We start from the raw sequence: 20,000 nt of genomic DNA on the forward strand, positions 1-20,000 counted from the left end.
CACACTTTAGCTAAATGTCTTTCCGTTTGTCCTATGAACGCTGCCAAGCGATCTTAATCAACTGGGAGAGGAAACTCTCTGGCCCATTTTCTTTTCCTTTTAAGTACACATAAAATATACATAATATAATAACACAGAGAGATACTTCAGAATAGAGAGGCTTAAGAGTACTTCAATGTTAGCCAAAGGGTTAACCCATAAAAAAAAAAATTAAATAAAGTAAACTTAAAAACAATGTTAATAATAATAATAATAAAAATGATCATAACTAAAAAATAATAATAATAATAATAATAATAAAAATAAAGTAACGAGCTTACGCCAGGAGGCGCTTAGCCACTACCGAGATCGTCACCTAAGCCTTGTGTGTTCAGACGTCACCGATAGCCTTGTGTTCGATCGCACGCCCACGTCATTTGAGTAACGACCCACCATACACCGAAACACACACAACGCAGTCTCAGCATCACACGACCCTAACATTTGAAAATCTAAACCAGAGTATATGTTTATAAGGTCACCATTACTGAAAACGTGTTCTCCCGTCGGGAGAAAGAGAAAGAGAGAGAGAGAGAGAGAGAGAGAGAGAGAGAGAGAGAGAGAGGAGAGAGAAGAGAGGGGAGAGAGAGAGAAGAGAGGAGAGAGAAGAGAGGAGAGAGAGGAGAGAGAAGAGAGGAGAGAGAGGAGAGAGAGGAGAGGAGAGAGAAGAGAGGAGAGAGAAGAGGAGAGAGAAGAGGAGAGAGAAGAGGAGAGAAGAGAGGAGATAAGAGAGATAGAGAGAGAGAGACTCGCCCACTCAACCCAGTTACACACTACACATTTCATTCTGGCTAAACCCAGATGATTTTATTCGGGTGAGGGGAGGGGGGACAAAAATGAAGAAAAAATTATCCCCCTCCCCATACACACATTCTGCTTTGAGACTCAATTACCTCTATTCTATTTTCACTCCTTTTCACGTGAGGAGAGCTGACAACAAAGCAATAGTGAGAAAGAAACAGTCCCACATTAATCCAGCACAGAAGTCGGGGCGAAATGTTTTCCCAGAAAGACCTTCGGGACAGCCCGAAGACCGTTGCCACTCACTGTGGGGCTGTGGGTTACTACTTAACAAAACTAGAGGCAACAATTATCAAGATACTATATATGGCACCTCGGGCCGAAGAGGCTAATATATATATATATATATATATATACATATATTATATATATATATATATATATATATTATATATATATATATATATATATATATATAACATACATACATATACCAAGGCTTTTTTCCCCCTTCCAAGGGAGGTAGCCACAAAAGGGAAAGGCATAAAAACACTCCCACCCCATTTCATCCCTAAATACACTCCACACCCCTCCCACCCTTCCTCTCATCTGAGCACCTCCTGGATGACGGGTCATCCCTGAACCCTGCCACCGCCCTGGGTCAGAAAGCAGTGTCGCAAGACACAGTACATCCACAGCAAGGCCGCTTCATTTAATCGGCGTCCCCCCCTCTCGCCGTCCCCCTTTGCATCTATAAGGTAGAGGACGGGGAGAAATCCCTTCGGCTGCGTCAAAATTTACTCACCCATACTACCCCCCACCCCCCCACCCCCCCGCCTATTCCTCCTCTATGCCAGTCACAACATCATCCATATACTAACCATTCTCCACTTCACCTCTGTCTTCCGTCCTCTCCCTTCCCTCCTCAAACAGACATTCCCCTCTTCCCCAAAAGCCCCCTTCACCCCATCCATCCACCTCATCCTAGGACGTCCCCTCATGTTCACTCCCTCCACATCTGCCTTCCATACCTCTTTTACTAGTCTTTCTTCCACTCATTCTTTCCATGTGTCCAAACCATCCCAATATTCTTTCATCAACCCTCTCCCAAAATCCTTTTTCACCCCTGTTCTCCTCCTCACCTCCTCATTTCTCACCCTACTTCTAGCCTAGTAACTGAGATGGCCCCACCATACTTCTCAGTACACCATCATCTCGAAGAGATGGAGGAACACATTCAAACTCCATGGAGAGTGCGCGGCTCAGGCTTGTAGTTTTTTCTTCGCGTGTGGTCTTATGTTCCACAGGGGTGGGGGGGGGGGGGGGGGGGAGGGGGGGGGGGGGGGGGGGGGGGGGGGGGGGGGGGGGGGGGGTGGGGGGGGGGGGGGGGGGGGGGGGGAGGGGGGGGGGGGGGGGGTTGGGGGGGGGGGCGGTTGTCTGCCCCATACAGTGCTGTTGGCACAATCACTCCTTCATACAGTCTCCTCTTCGCATCCATTCCCAAATGTCTATTTTCTCATTACACTCTTTAAACCACCAAGGCATTTACTCGCTTCTCTCTCAATCTACATTCTACCTCCCACCTTCACTCCACCTTTTTCCTGCTACACTTGCACCCAAGTATCTAAAAACTATCCACTTCCTCCAGTCGCTCTCTCCCTTAATGTTCACTTCCAGTGTCTACTGGCCACTTTCACCCCTTGTACATCTCATCACCTTACTTTTACCCACATTTATCTTTAGCTTTCTTCTATCACATACTCTCCCAAACTCTGCCACCAGCTTCCCTCAATCCCTCCTCTGTACCCTGCCACAAGCGCAGTGTCGTCCGCAAAACAACAGCTGGCTCACCTCCACTTTTCCTCCATTTTATTTTATTTATTTTTTATTTTCTTAACCATCTCCAATCCCTGACTCACTACCCTACCCTAGCATTCACCTTCTCGCACGCAACACCCCATCCATGTATAAGTTGGAACAGCCAGGGCGACATAACCGCATCCTTGACGAAGTCCCACCTTTACTTCAAACCACTCACTCTCTCCATTTCCAATCCTAAACACATGCTCTACTACTCACATTCTCATAAAAACTCTTGACAGCTCCCAAAAGCTTTCCTCCTATCCCATAAATCTGCATAAAACCTCCCACAGTGCCTTTCTGTCTACCCTACTCATAAGCCTATTTCCCCAGATCCATAAAAGCCCAAAAAACATCCTTCCCCTTTCCTATAGCTTTCTCACATATCTGTCTTACCAACACAAAGATCTGAGCTCTACTACAACCCTCTACCTTGTTGTGTCCTAAATCCACACCTGTTCCTGACCAATTACTCCTTCTGTTCCTCTCCCTAATCCTCTCAATTAAGATTCTCGCCCATAAGCCTTCCCTACTACATTCAACAGGCTAATCCCTCTGAAATTACTACATTCACACACTTGGGTCCCCTTTTCCCCTTGTAAAGAGGAACTATAACAGCACTACTCCAGTCCTTATATATATAATATATATATATATATATATATAGTATATAATATATACATATAAACGTCCCAAGCGATCACCCTATCTAAGTGTCCTATTTGATTCGTATATATATATTGTACTTTGCACCTCCTCATTCTGTTGTACTCTTTGATATGAAAATATCACGAAAGCGCTCTGACTCCATGTTTTTCCTTTCAGTCTTGTATTCTGCATATATATATATATATATATATCACATATACATACATATATATACACACACACATATATATATACATATATACATACACACACAATTATATATATATATATACAGTATATATATATATATAATATACCGTATATATATACATATATTATACATATATATATATATATATATATATACATATATATCATACATATATATACATATATATATACATATATATGTTTGGTACATTGTGACAAGTTGATGAAGGTGGAAAAAAGTCACGGGGGTAGTTGCGAGTTCCTGAGTTTATTCACCTGACCCGGTTTCGCTCTATGCTTCTTCAGAAGCATAGAGCGAAACCGGTCAGGAATAAACTCAGGAACTCGGAACTAGACCCGATGACTTCTTTTTCCACCTTCATCTTATATATATATATATATATATTTATATATATATCTATATATATATATATATATATATAAAATTCTGTTGTACTCTTTGATATAAAAATATCACGAAAGCGCCTAGACTCCATGTTTTTCCTTTCACTGTGGTATTCTGCATATTATATATATATATATATATATATATATATATATATATATATGCACGTACATTGCATGAACCGTGAATTACCCCCTAATTGAATAAAATCTCCAACCTCGCCATCTTTCGTGCGCGAAACCTCGCACACAAGTCAGCAATTCGAATATGTTGTGTCAAATTTGTCAAACGCAAATTTTCGCTTGAATGACGTCAAGTGACCTCCTTTCAACACGAGTGGCAGTCAATGACCGAGGAAAACCGCATCTCCTCTTGCACAGGCAGGAGACCAAAGTACTACAAAGGGACGTGGGGGTATAGAATTAATCAAATTCTTTAATAACTACATTAATTGATTAATATAAACATTACTAAAGAAAAATAAATCAAAATCAAATAACGTGGTGTACAGAATTAATGAAATACTTTAATAACTACATTAATTGATTACTTAATATAAACATTACTAAAAATATTAAATGAAAAATAAATAAACTAACAAAAAATAAAAATATGTAAACAAGAAACACTGAAATAAGAAAATAAAATAACCAAAAGAAATGTTTGGGACATGCAATTAAATGTTTGTTTTCATAATTCCTAATTGATAATCCTGATACATCTCCGATCAATTCACTCAGAATTTTTTTTTTTGCAAAAAGTAAAATAATAAACAAACCAGATCAGTTTCCGTTGCCAGGCGCGATCAAGCTCCAAAATGAACTTTTCATATATATATATATTTTTTTTAAGTTTTCAGTTTCTTGGGTTTTCATGTCCGGTCTATTTTACATACGGAATTTATATGCAGTTTTTATACCCCATCTTGTGTAAGGTTTTTATATACGGTCTTTCATATGCGGTCCTTATCGTTGTTAATATATGTAGTCGTTACACACTATTTTATACACTTCATACGCTTTTAAGTGCGTTTTTTGTAATACGCCCAGCCCAGCACAAGACTTCAGATGTGCACAAATTGAAGAAAAAAAAAATGCAGACTCCATGCGTGTATGTATGCAAGAATGCCGAGACACGTAACCATAAAGCCTACAACACGCTTACGCACGCATGCACACAGACATTCCGTCCCTTTAGTGTGTGTGTGATGACAAAATCACCTTAGTGGAGTAACAGCAATGAACTCTGAACATCTTTATAGTTTCTTGTGCACATCAAGGTGGTTGACCACATATCCATTGAAAATTGGGACTTTTATTAATATCATTAAAAGGTTTCATAACAAATTAAATTCCATTTCAATTAAAATTAGAGACGATACAAAACTTTACTGGGCTTTTTCTGTATTAAATTTTACAATTACTAAAATTACCATTATTCTAACAATTACATTACCGTTATCATTATCATCATTATAATTATTACTATTATCATAATTAATACTATTATATTATTGTTATTAATCTTGTTAAACTATATTTTCTTTCTTCAGGTGAATATCTATGCGCGCACACACACGCGCACACGCACGCACACCCAAAGACCTCATCCGCGTTTAAGAGTACTTGAGTTCGAGTCCCACTCGCGAAAGACGTTGCTGTCAATCACCAAGTCCCACATGTCCTCGACGTGGAACTCTACACGTCCCTCTCCGCTCGCACTAGGTGTCCCTCTCATAAACCAACTCCCACTTTTCTGAGTGGGACTTGAAACATCCTGAATCACGATCAAGCAACATCATTGTATAATACATACAAATGTGTAAATAAGTTGATAAAAATAAGTATAGAAAACACGTAAATAAAAAGAAAGAAATAACCACGAAATAATATATACCAATAAAGTTAAATAATCTATCATTCAATTAATCAATCTGAGTCAACGGCTTTTGGGTCTAATAATATTTGCTTTATACTGGTTTCACACCTCCCAAACCACAATCAATTAACCAAAGTGACCATAAACGTGAACAAACCCAATCAAGTACAGTTGGCAAGATTTCCGCGTGGTCCACCGGGTCACGAGACTTGGCATCAGCGCTTTCGTGTCTTCGTGGAACGGTGTATGCAAGGGCTACTGGTAATCAGTGTGAGCTGTTCATTCTATATTAAGACACGTATATAAAATGTTGCATCAGGCATACTGCAAGGGGTGATGGATCACGTGGAAATATTGTCAACTGTACATTACCCGTACCCAAACACGAATGACAGCAGTAGTAAAGGCAATAGTAGTATAAATCACATTCAAGATTATATATATACTGGAAAAGATAAAAAAGAAATGTTGGTAGCCCTGCACTAAACATACCTTCACGTAACACCTGCTATCGACATTTCCTTGTTTGCACTACCTCCCAGGCAGGAGGCTGGGATGCATAATTACCAACCTTCCCGGATCACCACACGAGCTGGGCTCATCATTTACGACTACCCGAGGCTCCACTTCACTGATACTTGTGTTTGCTCTTGTACACACAACCCTTGACTTCCTTCCACACTCCCACACACATAAAGGTGGCGGCACACTGGGTATTTCTCGCTAGCATGCTACTTGCTTTTGCTAATTCGTTTACGAAGCTGAATGACGAACTAAGGGAAGTTTAACCTATACGAATGTTAGACACATTGTCGAGATGTCCTTACGAAAATACAGAACACTATAATAGAAGTCGTTTCTACTCAAAATGAAGTAGCGAAAGCAAGTAGCATGCTAGCCTAGTGTGCCGCCGCCCACTCAACCAAAAAACAACCGCATCCAGGAAGACAGGGATATAAACTCGAATCTTGAAAGCACGCACGCACACACACAAGCACGCACGTCTCCTGCCCATCCCACAGCAAGCACAACGCACAGCTCATCTAAACCACGATCAATTTACCGTCTAGGCACGTAAGCGAGAGACACGCACCTCCAGCCAAGTCACGCGCCTTCCCAGCTGACACAATCAAACGACAAGCGCACATAACACGTCCCATCCTCATCTACATATTCACAAGGTAATTACGCGGCGCAATATACTCTCCTCATTCACCAGCACGTTGGCTCCCTTGGAAAAGATTCCTCATACTATGTACTATACAATATGTAGACCTTCAACTACATACTCTGTGTGTGTGTGTGTGTGTGTGTGTGTGTGTGTGTGTGTGTGTGTGTGTGTGTGTGTGTGTGTGCGCGCGCGCGCAAGGTCACATTACCCGTAGATCGAGCCATATATGAGCGCCGAGCGCTCACCCTGGAAAGTAACTTGTCATTCACGTGTCCAGCACGTGATCCAAAACCATGGTGAATTACAGTGCCCCACGAGTACAACTCAAGTAACAGACGCCACCCATGAATACACACACACACACACACACACACACACACACACACACACACGGAGTGTTGGATGTCTGGATCAAATTGGATGAAACAATAATGTGTGCAAAAACCATACAAGAATTTCAGCACAAACTATATGCTGAGATATACAATGACGGGTCACTACGAGCATATGTCCCCTTCCCGTATAATACAACTAGGTAAGTACACACACGTGCGAAATTGAAGCAATTTTTCCCGCAATTTAAGCATCAAATTTACCTCGCAGCGCAATCTCCAACACCCAATTTTGCCACCTCTACATCCGTGGATCTGAACAACATGGTTTTACGAACCTCAAACGCGGCCCAACGATTTCAAGACTTCAGACTGTCACGAAAGGCGTTCATAAAAACGTGTGGTAAAGCAAGACCAATATTTTTAGAGAGAGATTTATGAAACTAGCCTTCGTCTTTCGAGTCCACAATCCCAGTGCGAATCAGCAATCCTTCCCTCACTAGAGGGCGTCAAAATAGAAAAAAAAAGTCACCCCTTTCGAGATGGAGACTCACTTGACGGGCTTTGCTCTGGCTAAAGGGGCTATCGCACCGGGATATTTTTCCTCTGACATCTTACCTCCAACCTCCATTTGAAAAACTAGAATATTAATTCGCTTACAGAAATCTAGACTTTTCTAAGAACTTTTCAATATGTCTAACATTTGTACATATTTACAATTTCTTAGTTTATCATTCAGGTTTGTTACATATATCGGAAAGATAATTTTATATTTGGAGATGTGATAAATAAAATGTAACCGAAGTAGTTTTAACATAGACAAACCCTCAACTGTAGCCGCTGGTGAAGCCCATGGAAGCCCTGCGTGATAACCCTTTGAGAGACTTGTGTGGCTGTTACCGGTTACCTGGGGGCTGTGGGTCTCCTGCAAGAGAGACCTGGGGCAACGGCTGATTGAGCGATGGGGTTGCGAGGAGTGTCATATATTATATATATATATATATATATATATATATATATATATATATATATATATATATATATATGTATATTACAGTACTCGCTAATTTCGACGCCAACTCTGGCTCCACCCGGAGGAACAAGGTCTTCGGTAGGAACTCGCCCACCTGTCACTGACTCGGGAGTAATAAAGCCGAGATAACAACGCATGTATGTCTGCATGTTGGTTTGTGTGTCCACATCTATCCATTCATCCACTCATCAGTATAGACATATCGAATGGGAGGGAGGGAAGGAAGGATGGAAACGGAGAGAGGAAAAAGGAGGGATGAGGGAGGCAAGAATAGGGAGGAAGGTGGAGAGGGAGGAAGGTGGAGAGGGAGGTGGGGAGAGAGGGAGGTGGGGAGAGAGGGAGGTGGAAAGAGAGGTGAGGTGGAGAGGGAGGTGAAAGGGTGGGAGGGAGGTGAAAGGGAGTGAGGGAGATGAAAGGGAGTGAGGGAGGTAAAAGAGAGTGAAGGAGGAAATAGGAGGGCAGAGGACGGGAGAGGCGGAGAGTGGGAAAACGAGGATGGAGGGAGGGGAGGTGGGAGGAAAGAGGGAGTGTGGAAAAGTGGAGGATGGTAAGGAGAAGGAAGAAAAAAGAGGAATAGTAAAAGAAAGGAGGAATGGAAGAACAGAAGAAGAGGGGAAGGAGGGAGGGAGGAATACAGGGAGGGAGGGAGGGAAGGAGGGAAGGAGGGAAGGAGAGAGGGAGGGAGGGAAGGAGAAAGGGAGGGAAGGAGAAAGGGAGGGAGGGAGGGAGGGAGGGAGGGAGAGAGGGAGGGATGGGGTGGAGCTGGACGGGATATCCCGAGTTAAATCCCAATCTTGGACAATTAAATGCATTCGGTAAACAGGTGTGGATATGACCGGCATCCCTCCCTCCCTCCCTCACTCTCCGTGCGCTCGTGTGTGTTTCTGTGTGAGGGGGAAGGGAGGAAGAGGATAACTGAGTGGAGATGGGGGAAAAGGGAAGAAGGGGAAAGGAGGAAGAAAGGGAGGGGGAGAAAGAGGGAAGGGGAAGGGGAAGGGTAGCAGGAGGGAGAGAGAAGGGGAGGAGGGGGAGAGAGAGAGGAGCAGGGGAAAAAGGAGGGGAGGGATGGGGGAGGAGTAGAGAGAGGAGGATAGGGAGGAGAAAGGTGAATGAGGAAAGAGAGGAAGACGATAAGTAGAGGGGAGGAGGACGAGGAGAAGGAGAAGGACGAGGAGAGGGAGAAGGATGAGAGAGGGAGGAGGAGAGGGAGGAGGAGAGGGAAGAGGAAAGAGAAGAGAAGGAACACAAAGGAACACAAAGGAAGAACAAAAAACAACAGGCATATTTGCCCTAACTAGGCTGTTTGTGTTTACTAGGCTAAAGTTAAGAAAACAGGGTAACTAGGCGATACAAGATGAACTAACACTACTGCTACGAGTAGGAGGATACGGCGGGGGAGGAGAGGAGGCAATTCCCAAGATTTAAATCCTAAGGGCGAGGGGCGCTTTACCCCTCCACCACTGAGGGGACAAGAGAGAGCTCAGGTCCGCCTTGACAGGACGAACGGGGGGGGGGGGGGGTTAAATACTCACCACGGAACTTGGTGGGCGGGTTAGTCAGGTCACCCTTATTCGGCCGAACCACACATCTGTCGTCCACCAATCTGTAAACAAAGATACAAAACGCTGTTAATATTGGCTAGGTCCTACTGTACAAAAGGCGAGACGAATCTATACAAAATAATGAAACTAAAAATGGCAATATAAAAACGGTCAAATAAGATGAAAACATAAAATAATATAAAAGCACTCGGGTAGGATCAAGACTGCAAAATTAGTTTAAAATTTCCAACGACCCAGTTCTGACTTGTTTCGAAAAAAAAAAAATTGTGCAGAAAAGTTTTTAAAACGAACATTCTCCTGTAAAAACAAATGGTTCCTCCATTTTTCGAATATTCAATCCTCGGGTGATACTAGTGCTGCAAAGAAAAACAAACAAACAAGGCCAAATGTAAATAATCCTTGCTGGTTCGTGTGCATTGGGGGCTCACAATGCTCCACGTGAACTTTCGACTCCTACGATCCATGGTCAAGACCTTTTACGTAATAAAATCAAAGACAAAAGAAATATACAACAAGACAGCCACCTCCACCAGCGAGTAAATTCTTCAACCCTACGAAGACGGTTGACTGAAGAATATTGTCGACCAAATTCAAAAAGAATATAGACGACAACCGTCATAATTCTAAAATATCAAATTCCAATTGCTGAGCAGACCACTGTCGTAATAAACAAAAAGAAAATAAATGAATAGATAAACAAATAAAACAAAATGAAAAAAATATTCGCTGTGAAAGGAACTGACGACTCAGCTGCATCCAAGCGTCGTCGACATGCAACGTTGCGAGAATGTCGACCGCAATACGATCTCAATGAAAAATCAATACAGAACGATTTTGTTAGTTTGTTTTATTACTATTTTATTATTATTATCTTATAATGATTATCTATTTTATTCCATTGCATTTTATTTTAATGTATTCAAATCTATTCCTGCATTTTACCATCATTTTATCTTGTCCTCAGGCTGTGCATGCGATATATACATTAGAGATCAAATTAACTCAGGGTCGAAAGTGTTCCTTGCAGCCAAATGTTGTAATGATCGGAATCAAACTCTTTATTCGTGTTCTCTGTCAATGTCAGCCTCCTCCTTCGTGATCAGGACGAAAATGACAATAATATTTATCTTTATTCTTTAAGTAAAAATGGTCATGGCTTATGACGTCACACCACTTTCCTGCAGAACAGTGACGTCTTATATGGACCCTAAAGTCGCCGAATGGTAACAAACAAATATATAAACATATAAAATATATTTTTCATCACAACCCCCGCTTCCCACCATCTGTGACACCCAGTACATACAACATCTGTTGTACCTAAAGCTTCCAACCACCTGTCTCATCCAACCCCTTCCTCACCACCTGTGCCCCTTAACGCCTCCCACCACCTGTGCCCATCCACCTCTCCCATTACCTGTACCACCCAACATCTCCCACCACCTGTGCCACCCAATGCCTCCCACCACCTGTGCCCTTCAACGTCTTCCACCACTTGTGCCTCTCCACGCCTCCCACCACCTGTGTCCCTCAACGCCTACCACGTGTTCCTCTCCACGCCTTCCACCACCTGTGTCCTTTAAAGTTTACCACCACCTGTGCCCATCAACGCCTTCCACCACCTGTGCCTCTCCACGCCTCCCACCATCTGTGCCCCTTAACGTTTACCACCACTTGTGCCCCTCAACGCCTCCCACCACCTGTGCTCCTCAACGCCTCCCATAACCTGTGCCCCCAAACGCCTCCCACCAACTGTGCCCCTCAACGCCTCCCACCACCTGTGGCCCTCAACGCCTCCCACCACCTGTGGCCCTCAACGCCTTCCACCACGTGTGCCCCTCAACGCATCCCATCACTTGTGCCCCTTAACGCTTACCAGCTGTGCCACCCAATGCCTCCCATCACCTGTGCCCCTCAACGCCTCCCACCACCTGTGACCCTCAACGCTTCCCACCACTTGTGCCCCTCAACGTCTCCCACCACCTGTGCCCATCAACACTTCCCACCACCTGTGTCCCTCAACGTCTCCTACCACCTGTGCTCCTCAACGCCTCCCACCACCACCTGTGTGATCCCATGCACAAGCACCGGGCACCCTTAACAGGCGCCGGGGGGAGAGTAGGGGGGAGGGGGGCATATGGCCGTTCGATTCCCATCAACAATCCCCCTAAATTTAGACGACGGGGGCTGCGTGACCCCAACTCCTCATTAAGGGCAGCCGGCGGGACTCGTCCGACCGACCCGGCTAAACAATTAAGAGCACACAATGATCCACAACTCCTGCAAACAATCAATAAGAGTGAATCCGCTGCATTTACACGCACGCGTACACGCGCCCGCGCGCACGTACACACACAGATACGGGTTTCTGGTGTAGTGGATAGTGTCTCGTTTTCCCACACTATGGTACCGAGTTCAAGCCGCGCTCACGACCACTGTGATTTGCATACACGTCCACAAGCACGCAGGTACACGTACACACATACGCACACAAATTGTAGGTATGCTTTTACGCACATGGGCATGAAAATTGCATTAATACGAGTGCACGCGCGCATGCATGCACACACACACACACACACACACACACACACACACACACACACACACACAAAAGAGATCTCGGCTCTCATCTGAAAGAATAACATGTCGATCACGAGTCCAATGCGTGATTTAAGACCATGGAGAATCACACACACAGCCTTGCATACACACGCGCACTCGTATATAAACTTAAATGCATTCCCCACACAAACGCGCACACACCCACAGCGCATAACGCACTACGCAAAACGCGCGCACGTGTACACATTTTCAATCAAGGGCAAAGATGAGAGCCATGATGGACGTGAGGAGACGGTTGATGACATATGAGAGAGATAGAGAGGGAGAGAGGAAGAGGGAGAGGGAGAGGGTTAGAGAGGTGGAGAGAGGGAGAGGGAGAGAGGGAGGGAGGGAGGGAGAGAGAGTGGGGGATGGATGGAGAGGAGAGAGTAGGGCGACAAAATGAAGAGGGGAGGTTATGGGGAGGTGTGTTGTAGAGAAAGAAAATGATGTGGGGAGGAAAGGAGGACATGGGGATGACAAGAGGACGTGGTCAGGAAAGGAACACGATAGGGAGATAAAAGCGGGGAGAGAAAATATAGGACGGGGAGAGAAAATATAGGACACAGAGAGAACATACGGGCGCGAAGCAAACGGACACCGGGAAGACAAACTGACTGGGGAAGACAAATTGTTTGACGCAGGGAGGACAAGAACGGACAGGAGAGGAAAAAAACTGATGCGGTGAAGAAAAAGACGTGGAGAGCATAAAGGAAAAGAGAGGAAAAAGGCCTTTGGGAATAATAACAGAAATATCTACGTGAAAACAAGGATGTTGGGGGAAGCCAAGCTTGAGAAAGAACGAATGGAAGGAGAGAGAGAGAGAGAGAGAGAGGGGGGGAGGGGAGGATGGAAGGGAAAGGAAGGGCTCATGGGGACATTAAAGCAGCCGTAGGCAATGGATGGTCGTCACAGCAGATATTGGGAGCAGCGTCATATTGCAAGGGGGAGAGCAGTCAGAGAGAGTGCAGGGAGAAAAGAGACGGGCAAGGAGAGAGAGTGCAGAGACAGACAAGGGGAGGGGGAGAGGGAGGGGGAGAGGGAGAGAGAGAGATAGAGAGGAGAGGGAGAGAGAGAGATAGAGAGGAGAGGAGAGAAAGAGAGAGAGGGAGAGAGAGGGAAAGAGAGAGAGGGAAAGAGGGAAAGAGAGAAGGGGGAGAAAGAGAGAGGGAGGGAGTGAGAGAGAGTGACGGGGGAGAGGGGGAGAGAGAAGGAGAGTAAGAGAGAAACAGTGAGATACAGTGAGAAAGAGAGAGGCAGAGACAGACAGTGAGAAAGAGATACGGAGGGTGGTGAGGGAAAGGTAGCAAAAGGATGGGTTATGTTTCATCGAACGAATTAGCACACACACACACACACACACACACACACACACACACACACACACACACACACACACACACACACACACACCACCTTTTATCCAAAAACCATTATCCAACCTCGACGCCATCCCCGGCTCCCGCGAGAACCCCCTTCCAACGAGAGATCCCCTAATCTGCGGAGCATCACCTCGTTAAGTGTCCGGTACAAAACGACACACAAATCAGGGTTCACTTACTCTCTTTTAACAACTTCCCCGGGGAGTCGAGTTTCAATGCAACAGCTACCGTGCGGCGTTAACTAATCAAAAACAATAATGCATGTACGGGGTATGGGGGGTGGGGGTAATGCAGTTCCTCCTCACCCCCACCCCCCGTCAACCGTCATCCTAACGACTACCACCCTCAGACAGACGCGAAGCAACGCCGTCGTGACAGGACAAGCTAGATCGACCAGACAAGGAGTCACGGGCACTCATTCACGGAGGAGGAAGGGGGAGGGAGGAGGAGGAAGGAGGGAAGAGGGAGGAAGGAGGGAAGAGGGAGGAAGGAGGAAGGAGGAGGGAGGAGAGAGGAGGAGGGAGGAGAGAGGAGGAGGGAGGAAGGGGAAGGCGATTCATGCAAGGTTGCACATTCGCTAAGGTGCTTTGTGTCATCCCCATCGTCGTCTCCTTCGTATGCTTTGTTTGCTGCGGACGGGTGCGTGTGTGTGTGTGTGTGTGTGTGTGTGTGTGTGTGTGTGTGTGTGTGTGTGTGTGTGTGTGTGTGTGTGTGTGTGTGTGTGTGTGTGTGTGTGTGTGTGTGTGTGTGTGTGTGTGGTGTGTGTGTGGTGTGTGTGTGTGTGTGTGTGTGTGTGTGTGTGTGTGTGTGTGTGTGTGTGTGTGTGTGTGTGTGTGTGTGTGTGTGTGTGTGTGTGTGTGTGTACAACGAACTATGAATGTTAAACTTGTAGCTAACATATGCGCGCACATGCACGTACACACACCCATACATGCGAGCGCGAGCGTGCGCACGCACACACACCGGATCGATGGCGCAGTGGTACAGTTCTCGAACGCTAATTTAGCGATCCGAGTTCGAGTCCTGCCCAGGGTTGAAAATGATATCGCTGCATTGTGAGCCGGCACTCTAACCATCGTGGGTACGTGATCCAAGACTATGGTCTCTCTCTCTCTCTCTCTCTCTCTCTCTCTCTCTCTCTCTCTCTCTCATTCACACACACACACACACTGATGGGCAAGGAGTTGTGTGTGTGTGTGTATACAGGTCACAACACTATCCATTCATTGGGCCATATATGAGGTTTAGGGCTCTCATTCGGCTGGGTAACGGTTGCCCATCGTATGTCCAGCACGTGATCCTAGACCGTGGTGAAACACGCAATTTTCCTATAAAAAAAAATCGAAGGAGGAAATAACTGGGACGAGAGAGATAGGAAGAGGATGCAGCCGAGGGGATTCCCGTTTAGAGGAAAAGCGAAAAGACAAGATATGAAATTTGGAAAAAAAAAAAAAACCACCAGGAAAACTGATAAACAGTGACTTTATAACAGAGATGGAGGAGAAATATCTTGGAGCCGCATGGGAGTTGGGAGAGTGAAGAGGAAATTGTGACGCAGAACAGACAACAGGCAAGAGATAAGAAGAGCCACGGTAAGGAGGAAGAGGAGGGAGCGAAGGAGAAGGAGGAGGAGGAGGAGGAGGAGGAGGAAGAGGATGTGAGAACGCATAGCAACGCTGATAAAAACAGAAAACAAGGAATCTTAAAATGAATTGGGGAATGACATTTTAAGAAAAATTATCACACTGGGATGAATGGCGTCTCCATGTGACCAACTAGACGAAAGGAAGGGAAAGGAAAGAAAGGGAAGGGAAGGAAAGGGAAGGGAATGGGAAGGAAAGGTGAAGGAAAGGGGAAGGAAAGGGGAAGGGGAAGGAAAGGGGAAGGGAAGGGAAGGAAAGGGAATGGAAAGGAAAGGGAAGGGAAGGGGAAGGAAAGGGAAGGAAAGGGGAAGGAAAGGGAAGGGAAAGGAAGGGGAAGGGAAGGGAAGGAGAGGGGAAGGAGAGGGGAAGGAAGGATGGAAGGTGAGGGGAAGGAGAAGTGAAGGAAAAGGGAAGGAGAGGGGAAGGAGAGGGGAAGGAAAAGGAAGGAAAGGTAAGGGAAAGGCAGGGAAGCGAAGGAAAAGGAAGGGAAGAAAAAGGAAGGGAAGGAAAAAGAAGGGAAGGGAAGGGAACGGAAGGGAAGGGAAGGGAAGGGAAGGGAAGGGAAAGGAAGGGAGGAGAGCGGCATTACTGCAGTCAGCTCATTTTGTGCTTGTCAAATGTTGGCGTCACGTGTTGACACGCCAGAACGCTTACATGTACAGCGTTACCTTTGTCTAGCTATCCTTTCGCGATTCTATTCGTAGTCGTTTCTAAGCTGGGAGAACGGGGAAGTGGTACCCAGTGCAAACTAAAATTCGATTTTTTTTTTTTTTTTTTGTTTAATGGAAGAAATGTAATATATTTTTTGGTTATTGCCTGGTGACTTGTTTCATCTACAAGGGGTCTGCTCCCCTAACGATGCGCACCTTAATCCTGGTTACCAACATTCTTAAACCCATTCCGATGAACCTCTCCGTGTTCCACATTTCCTCCTCTAATCATCCATAGTCAAGACCCGTAGGGATGAGAACAACGGGGACTAAGGAGACAATACGGGGACGATGCGGGTGGTGTGGGGTGGGGGGAGGGGAGGAGAGGGGTGGAGAGGGAGGAGGGCGAGAAGAGTCTGCAGGGGCGAGAAGAGTCTACAAGGGCGACGGGTGGACGCCGCAGGTCAAGGGCGCTGATGTTTCTTCTTCTTCACCCGTCGGCCCCCCACCCCCCCTGCAACCTGACCCCGACTGTCCCTGGCGTGACATCCGAGTGACAGAACAATGCCACCACACAGGTGCTCCCCCCCACCCCCGAGAGGGACCCAGAGGGCAAGGGGGAGGAAGGAAGGGTGATGAGCAAAGTGTGATGGCAGGAAAATTAAGAACAGAGGTTTGAGTGAAGGGTAAGTGGGTGATGGATGACGATAAGAAGAGAGAAAAAAAAAAAAAAAATATATATATATATATATATATATATATATATATAATGAGTAAGGGTGAGGGGTACAGGATGAGAGAAGGGCGATGGGTTAGAGATGGGTGAAGGGTGACGGAAGAAGGGCAAGGGATAAAGAATGAGAAGGGGCGCGTGTGTGTGTAGAGGCAATTTGCAACAGCGCCGCATCCGGTACCGGAGCCGGTGCCCTGCCTCCCGGACAGCCGGTCACCTTCACCAGAGACTAAAGCAGCATTTCCCAAACTAGGGGGAATTTGAAGCTACCACGGGGGGTGGAATACACAGCCTACTAGCAATAAAAAATATCAGATGTATTTTCTTATGCCTGAGAGAGAGAGAGAGAGAGAGAGAGAGAATCTGTTGTAGATGGACGGTGTAATATATAACTACACATTTATCAGTATATTTGTAAATTTCTAAATAACTTGGTAAACAGTTACAGTGTGTTTTGCCACGAAGGGGAGTCTGGATGGTTGAATTGGTTGTAGGAAGAAAAGACAGAACTAAAGTTTGTGAACCAGGGGCCGAATTTATGGAAGATCCTAACTCTAATGGCGAATATTTTACCTAAATACCTATGTCGGCGACCTAAATGCTTATGTCTAGACATAACCTCGACATTATGGACAGCTAATTTAGGTAAAATCTCCATTTTGAAGATTTATGTCTGGACTTAATGGTTAGGATCTTTTATAAATTCGGCCCCAGAATCTATGGTGGCTCGGTGTTTACACTGCTCGGCTCAAAGAAAAGAAGTCTCCCACTAAAATCCCTCTCATACGTGTACAGCTTCTCCATTAAATATCACACCAAAAATGCTAATATTCTTTGTTACAAGACAACGTAATTGTATTCATACACCTGCCCCCCCCCCAAAAAAAAAAAAAAAAAATCTTCCTTCGGTAAGACGAATTGAATCACAAATACCGAAGTCGAGGCTTTCCCAAGCCCTTCGACACAATTACCTTCTTCGAACTCCCGAGGGTGTGGGCTCCGTCAGGTCTTACTCGATCGAGGTCCCCTCCTGCAGGAAGATGTTGTTGCTCTCTCCTGCCACCCTCCCCCCCCAAGTTTCCCCCCCCGTACCCACCTCGAGTGCAAATAGTCATCCGCCCTCAGGCTGCGTTTACACCAATCGAATCGAATCGATTCAATTCACGAAGAATCAACACGATTCATGAATCGTGTTAATTCGCCACACCAGTTTCAATGTAACCATTTATTACACCAGGCGAATCGAGTCGATTGATTCGCCTGATGTAAACGGCTACATTGAATTTAGAGTGACGAATCAAGACGATTCATGAATCGTGTTGATTCTTCGTGAATTGAATCGATTCGATTGGTATAAAGGCAGCCTTAGTCAGAACAAACGCCACCATGATGAAGGAAGTTAAGAAACCAACCAGAAGCTTTCCTCGATATAGACAAATAAATAAATAAGTAAATAAATACGCAAATGAGCAATTAGATAAATAAATAAAATGTTGGTCCCTATCTTAGTTTCTTCTATATCTCCGTTCTGCCACCCTTCTTGAATATCTACTTTACCATCTGCCTCCACCCCTTCGGGGCGATATATTCTCTTAGGATAGAAGCGCTGGTTTGTGCCCACGAAATAGCGGTGAATGAAATAGAGAGCGAGGGTGGAGAGAAGAGGAGGAAGGAGGAATGGGAGGAAAGGTGAGGAGAGACGAGGAAAGGAGAGGAGAGACGAGGAAAGGAGAGGAGAGACGAGGAAAGGAGAGGAGAGACGAGGAAAGGAGAGGAGAGACGAGGAAAGGGGGGAGAGACGAGCAGAGGGGAGGAGACGAGGAAAGGGGAGAAGAGGGGAGGAGGGGAGGAAGGGGAGGAGAGACGAGGAAAAATGAGGAGAGACGAGGAAAGGGTATGAGAAGGTACGAGAGAGGAAGGGGAGGGGAGAGGAGGAGAGAGGAGAGGAAAGAGGTGGAAAGAAGGGAGGAGAGACGAGGAAAAGGTTTGAGAAGGGAGGAGAGAGGAAGGGGAGGGGAGAGGAGGAGAGATGAGAGAAGAGGAAAGTAGGGAGGCGGAGAGAAGGGAGGAGAGAGGAGAGGGGAGAGGAGAGGGGAGAGTTGAGAGGCGGAGAGAAGGGAGGAGAGGGGAGAGTTGAGAAGCGGAGAGAAGGGAGGAGAGAGGAGAGGAGGAGAGGGGAGAGGAGAGAGAAAAGGGAGGAGAGGAGAGAGGAAAGAGGAGAAAAGGGAGTAGAGGAGGGAGGAGAGGAGAGAGGAGAAAAGGGAGGAGAGAGGGGAGAAGAGAGGAGAGAGGGGAGAAGAGAGGAGAGAGGGGAGAAGAGAGGAGAGAGGGGAGAAGAGAGGAGAGAGGGGAGGAGAGAGGAGAAAGGAGGGGAGGAAGGAACAGCAACCAATTACGAGATTGTAGGAAGTGGAGCGCGAGAAGAGGTATGCAAATAGAGTAAATTGAGAAGGAAATGGAGCAAGAGAAAAAATGGAGGAGGAGGAGGAGGAGGAAAGAGGGATAGTAAACGAGACGATGAAGAATAAAGAATGACGAGGGGAGCGAGATGAAATGAGAACGAAAGGGAGGCAGGAGTAGAGGTAGAGGAGAAGATGAAATGCATCGAGTTAATACCGAGAGAAATGAAAAACAAAGCAACGCTATGAATGATTATTATTATTATGAAAATAAAGAGGGACTAAGAAATGGTGGGACGAACAGAGGATGAGAAAGAGGATGAGAGAGAAGTGGCAAGACAAACGAGATTCCAAGTGGAGAGGGAAGAGGAAACGGGAGACAATCTGATCAATTCCGAACTGAGATGGTCGAATGCGCCAAACGAAATTTCTCCATCTCCCAATTTCCATTTATAATGAAACTCGACAATCTGGTGCTTAATTTATCAGATATTATGCATTGCTGTTCAATAAAAACTCGCGTATATGTGTGTGTGCGTGTGTGTGTGTGTGTGTGTGTGTGTGTGTGTGTGTGTGTGCGTAATAATAATAATAATAATAATCGGTTGATTGAGTTACCAGCGATACAGAGAAAGTGACAATATACAATTTGCTTAAATTTTAGAACTTGTCTAATTAAAGTACATAATATGCTAGTTGGTGTTGTCTA

At 45.5% G+C, this 20,000-nt stretch overlaps 1 protein-coding gene across 17 annotated transcripts in view; it reads right to left on the bottom strand.

Annotated features, from left to right (window-relative positions):
- Itpr (Inositol 1,4,5,-trisphosphate receptor) overlaps positions 1–20,000 on the bottom strand; it is a 441,449-nt gene that overhangs the window by 352,670 nt on the left and 68,779 nt on the right. For all 17 annotated transcript variants that reach the window (XR_012966877.1, XM_076192806.1, XM_076192819.1 and 14 more), the window contains exon 3: positions 9,851–9,921. Coding sequence is in view for 16 of the 17 variants with exons in the window: in XM_076192806.1 (XP_076048921.1) it covers positions 9,851–9,921 (71 nt within the window). In the remaining variant the exon portion in view is untranslated. The remainder of the gene's footprint in view (positions 1–9,850; positions 9,922–20,000) is intronic.

Source organism: Oratosquilla oratoria, chromosome 11 (genome assembly GCF_046742065.1).
Source record: "Oratosquilla oratoria isolate Oo_2021 chromosome 11, ASM4674206v1, whole genome shotgun sequence".
NCBI classification, from domain to species: Eukaryota; Metazoa; Arthropoda; class Malacostraca; order Stomatopoda; family Squillidae; genus Oratosquilla; species Oratosquilla oratoria.